The 6,000-nt window shown below is 36.2% G+C and overlaps 1 protein-coding gene across 1 annotated transcript; it reads right to left on the bottom strand.

Annotated features, from left to right (window-relative positions):
• Positions 1-1,049: 1,049 nt before the first annotated feature.
• On the bottom strand, positions 1,050-4,942 carry LOC108346602 (disease resistance protein RUN1-like). Its single transcript, XM_052868810.1, has 5 exons — positions 4,411-4,942; positions 3,215-4,307; positions 2,778-3,053; positions 1,951-2,673; positions 1,050-1,559 (listed from the first exon to the last, which is right to left on the bottom strand). Exons 1-5 carry the CDS (start codon positions 4,929-4,931, stop codon positions 1,167-1,169), a joined length of 3,006 nt encoding a protein of 1,001 aa, XP_052724770.1. The 5' UTR covers positions 4,932-4,942; the 3' UTR covers positions 1,050-1,166.
• Positions 4,943-6,000: the final 1,058 nt, after the last annotated feature.

The raw sequence follows: 6,000 nt of genomic DNA, 5'->3' as shown, positions 1-6,000 counted from the left end.
CTGAAATTAACTCATTAAAATAGTCAATACGTAATACATTGAATTGCATAATTGATCTTACACCTTTCAAAACATAGGATGTTACAATCTAACTAAATCAACCTAAACAGAACCTGAACAAGGCACACCACAATACACACACAAAGCTACAACTAAGATCTTCATCATTTTCTGCAAGTCCTTCACTGAATTTTCCAGCTGACTTATCCTCCTCACCATTGTGCAATCTTTTTCATCAACTTTCTCTTTAACACACCACTTGAAAAAGTTACACGAGCTGCCAATTGAAGATCCACCCTGTTATTCACCAAGTTAGGGAATCTATCAACAAATGCATCAATTCAAAAAAACTTTAACTCAAAAGGGTATACTTCAAACCTTGTAACGTGGATAACCCCAGAAATTTCTCCCAGCATTGTTCGTAGTTCTCGCCACTTTGGTTACAGCAACATCACCACAGTAACAAGTAGGGATTATCCCACCTCCTCTCACACCACAACCATGGGACCACCGAGAAGATCCTTTGCCCCAACTTCTCGAACACGACGAACACCCTTCAGAAGAAGCCATTCGTATCTCAAACACTAATTTCTCTGCAATTCCTCAAACCCTAACTTCTGATTTCTTAACCTCAGTAATATTATCACATTTACCCTCTCACAGCCACGTATCACCCTCTCACAGCCACGTATTACCCACACACAGCCACGTAGCTAACTTCAGTCCACCCTATCAGCTGCTCCGTTAAAAACTCAATGCCGTTTCCAAAAAGGACTTGATTGCACACTTTTTACAAAAGTTAGGACCACATTGAACTTCTAAAAAAAGGTAGGACCGAATTGAACATTGGCCCCCTTTCGAGGGACCAAAAGAGGTATTAAACCTTATTATTATTATTGAACACAAAACTAAGAGAGGAGCTAGAAAGGAAATACAATAAACAAGTAAAGCACATCCAAGAAGATGTAATGCGAGAAGTGAGAGACAGGTAAAATAAACATTGAATTTCTTAACTATAAATTGCAATCAAGGACACAAAGTATTAATTCCATAACTAAAGGGATCATGCTGTTCCCAAAGAAGATAAATAACTTAGCAGAAGTCACATTACAATTTTATATTTGAATCTAATGAATTAGTTTTTTCGCCAAGTTTCTCTTTCCAAGTCATTTTGACTCACGGTATATGAAATAGACCATTGTGTTCTTGACCACCAATCCATGACCAAAACTCACAAAAATCTCAACCTTGTCTTCAGATTCTAAATTTGACATTATGGCATGCCAATCTTCATCGTTAAAGGACATTACAGTGTCATGCTTGTGTATTTGACATGTGCACTTTGTGTAGTTAACTATTAAGACACTTCTAAGACATTCAGTTGCCACTATTTCAGGGGTTGATGAATAAACAACACACAAAGCCATTCCCTTCATTTCACAATCCTTAGGCACAGTGAACGATACTGAATGTCCCTCACCCCTATGGCCCAACCAATAAGGATGGTTGTCACATGGGAGACTAACATCACAACACTCTCTACTTGCCAATCCCTGTACCTGCATATCAAAAGGCTTAGTGATGTATGTAATTTTTCATTCAAATAATGACTTACAATCACTACTTTGTCACTCAAAATTACAAATATAGGTATTTTAAATTCAAATTATAATGTAATACATAGATAAAAAATTGTTAATGGTTTTGTTGTGCATCTTTGTTTAAGTTTTACCGGGCTTTCAAATTATATCCTTACTATCAATGGGAATCTAACAAACATGAATCAAGTAGAACATCATCGTTTGGCTCGATCATTTAGGTACTTTTAAATGAAGCATTATGACTATAGAAACTACAAGTGCAAAAAGGTGAGTATTCTAATTTGCTTAGATACTGTATTAGGATCAGTTCATGTTGTATGCACACAAAGGTCAGAGATAGAGAAGGAACCTTAGAAACGCCATCGCTGAGAGTGTTCAAGAATTCATTGCAACTTCCAACACCAATCAAGGAAAACCTCAAACTATGATTTGTTGATTCTGTAAAATTTACACCGTCTTCCACAAAAATTGTGTTTAGCTGCTTAGATAGTTGAAACTCCGTGTCACATTGAACCAAAATGCTTCGAATATTTGTGAGGCAGCTATGCAATGGTGCAAGGTCTCGCCAATCATCATTTTCCATATCCATGCACAATGGCCTAATGTAAGATCGGGAATTCATTATTGGTGACATCCATGACCGAATAATAGAAGACAAAATATTATGTGACAATCCTTCAAACCCACGTACGGATATATATCCCATGTGTTTTGAGTTTACAATTGAACATGGCACTTGTTTCACAGCTGTGTTTTCAGAGATTAGTGTTATCAAGGATTTCATCTGCACTATATCTTCCTCCAATATGTCAATCTTCAAACAACCAGAGAGGATGAAAGTTTTTAAAGATTTCAGCTGATACACCTCTCTCGGGAGACTGCTTAGACTTGTGCAGTCCTTCAAATTTATCAGTAGCAAATTACAGAGATCTCCAATAGATGGGTGTACCTTGCACAAACTTGGACAATCTTTTAGAATTAGTTGTTCAAGACTTGGTAGTCCTGCAAAGTCAGGTGTTTTTCTCAAGTACTTGGAGTGACTAAGATTAAGGAATTTTAACCACTTTAAAACCTACAAAGATGGATTTTTGATGACAAAAGATTAGAAAAGAAAATAGAAAAACCAACAGTTATAATCAGAACCAATTATAAAAGAAAAATCCATTTAATGAATACCCGGGCTTGTTTCCAGACGAGTTGAAGATGACTATGCTTTAAATCAATTGCAATTACATTTGTCATATGAAAGTTGTTTGGAATGTATCGTGAAGGAAACCCTTTCCAACAAATCCATCTCAGTTCTTTAGAAAGGTACCCATAATCTCCTACAAGTTGTACGTGATCCAGTTGTAGCAGTCTCAATCTCTTCATTTCCTTGAAAGCATCTGCTTCGAAGCAATCTCTGCTGGTTGAATGCAATTTCAGGGACAATCCCTGAGTAGCTTGTGACCCCTGTGATGTATATAACAAAGAGAGACAATTCGGAAATCTCTCAATATCTTTGGATCAATGATAGTTAGTGCTGAGTCTAACAAGTTAACAACACAATCATTGCACTAAAAAAGAAAAGAATTTCAAAAGAAGTTTCAAAATCATGTAAAGAATGTTCTTACAGTTTTATTTCTCAGTACATCTTTTACATCCTCATGAAACCATAACCGACTCCATTCCTTCGGAAACATTGGCCATGTTTTACGAGTAATTTCTCCTCCCATGTCTCGTAACAGAGGATGCATTTCAAGTTTATTATTCCTTTCAACTTTTACGAGGCCACGTTCTATGAGAACTGTTATTGCAATATCAGCATGTAGTCCACACCCATTTAGTATCTCTGTGACATAACCTCTGTCTTTACCAATAAAGAAACAACATACATCAAGAAATATATCCTTTTCCATGTCATTACGTAAAAAATGAAAACTTTCACCCAAATTGTCTAGAACGTGATAACGATCAAGTATTTGTCGACGTAAAATTGTACTTTCACCCAGTGTAAATCTCTTACTATATAAATAGGAACCACGGGCCACAAGAGCTTGTGGTAGTCCTCCACAATAAGTAACTATCTCTCTTATAAGTTCATTGGAGTCTTCTCTTGGTTTTGCATCTCTAAAGGCATGCCAACATAAAAGCTCAAGGGAATCATTTTCGTTCATCAAATCCATTTTATAAACAAAATCAACTTTGAGTTGGTTCAGTAGTCGAACATCTCTGGTTGTAATGATTATCACAGTTCCTTGACCGAACCATTCACGATTCCCACATAGATTTTCTAATTGCCAAAACTCTGTCACATCATCAAGCACAATGAGTAACTTTTTTTTAGAAAATTTATCCCCGATGATAGTTCTTTCCATCCAATGGCTTTCCACCATGACCCTGGATTGAAGGACCTGATAAATAAGTTTTTCTTGCAACTCACTACTACGACGGATATATTTTCGTCCAACATTTTCAATAAAACTCTTACCAATGAATTGACGATAAATTTGATTGTAGATGGCTTTGGCTATGGTAGTTTTACCTGATCCTAACATTCCCCATATTCCTACCATACAGACTTTGGCGGAATGATTTTCAATACTTCCAACCACCTTTTCCACATGGGACTCTAATCCAACAGGAAATGGGGTATGAGACAAGTCTGCATAACCCAGTAATTTTTGAACGCGACTAACAATTTTCTCCACAAGTGCAGCATCATGCCTTCATGATAAATGGTAATGTGTTACGAAATATAAATCACAAACTTAACATATGCTTCATTCAGTTTCAAACATAAGAAAGTAGGAAGGATTCATTTGTTTACCTAGAGTATGTATTATTCCACTCAGTGATACCTAGATCTGCAGATCTGGTGAGTGCTCGGCTCCACCTGGACAATACATGTTTCGGTTGTTCACCTGAATAGCTTTTGTGTGCAGCTTCTTCTAACGCTTTTCGTAAACCATCTATCTGATGACGTACATAGAATCGGTCAATCTCGTAAAATACTGGCAATACTATTTGGTCAAAAGTTTGTCCGCATTCAATGATTTTTACAAGCTCACGAAGACCGCAAGTAGATTCAGTGTATGTTTTGGAGAAAACTATTATTGCTATCTTAGAGCATGTTAGTGCTCGCATGTGCTCTTCTAGCTGCATTCCCTCCTCCAGATTCTCCATGCTAATAAATGTTTTCAGTTGAGCTTGTAAAAGGACAGAATGGAGATGAGAAACGAGTTTTCTCCGCATGTCTTCTCCCCAAAATTTGATGAACACATCGTATATGAAATGAGGTTTCGATTTTAAGAAGGATGAAGATGATGATGAAGAAGAAGCCAACTCCATCAAAGGAATTGAAACGAAGTCTTCGAACGTAAAACAATCAAGACAAAAGATGATAAAATTACAATTTTTTATAGACTTATGATCTCATCGAAGAGTCTCAAGAAATTTCAGGATTAAATATATATACGTGACAAATTGTAAGTTAATATGTTTTATATGTAATCTCGAAGTCGGTTATGACAGACCCATATATGTTTTATATTTTTTCCTCGTGAATCCAGCACAGTGTTCATACTTTCTTTTCTTTGACCTTGACTTTAGAACGACACTTGTGTAAAGTAAACTTAAATGAGACCCATGACATGGAATTAGGGTCAATGTTTTCCATTTCATGGAAAAATGGTACCGTGTTTTTAGCTTCTTGTCCTTTTGTTTTTTGTGTGCAACTCATTTATAAAAGTGAATGAAGAAGTCGTTGTAAGATACACACCACCTAGAACCACAAGAGAGAGAGCTACAAGGTGTATGTGTTGTGTGCAGAGAGCAACACACTGTGACTGATGTTTGTGAGCTTTAGAGAGTGTTGTGAGTTTGTGAGTAAAGAAGTGTTCTGTCTGTACTCCTGTATTTCAAAGTTCTAAATAAGAGATATTTTTATAGATACCAACAACTTTAAGGAGTGCATTGTTGAATTGATTTTCAGAACTTAATTCACTACAAAAAAAAAAAAGAATATAATAAGGGTTTTTTTTTTTAAAACACCTCCGCTAATTTTGGGACCGCAACTATGTTTTTTTTTTTTTAAAAAAAAAACTTTTCAAAGGTTTCGTAAGTGTGTAAATAATTTTTCAGTTTTCTCTTCACTCTGTTCTCACTTTTGCATTTTCTCCTATGTGCCTCTCATTCTCCCACTCTAATTTCTAATTTCCCTTTACCGCACCTTCCATTTGCCTTTTCTGTTGGTGTAAACAAAACCCAAACATAATCAGTTTCTATGTTTTCATATAAGAGCTGTAAATCATACATTTTTTTGAAGACAATTCAGAAGTTATTCAATACCTTGTGAGTTTCGTGCGTTCTCTCTGTGTTCATCATCTTCATCTCTGTCCAGTGTGCGTGAGGAGTGCTC

The sequence above is a fragment of the Vigna angularis genome, chromosome 9, assembly GCF_016808095.1.
Source record: "Vigna angularis cultivar LongXiaoDou No.4 chromosome 9, ASM1680809v1, whole genome shotgun sequence".
Lineage (NCBI taxonomy): Eukaryota > Viridiplantae > Streptophyta > Magnoliopsida > Fabales > Fabaceae > Vigna > Vigna angularis.
This window is presented reverse-complemented; position numbering and strand designations above follow the sequence as displayed.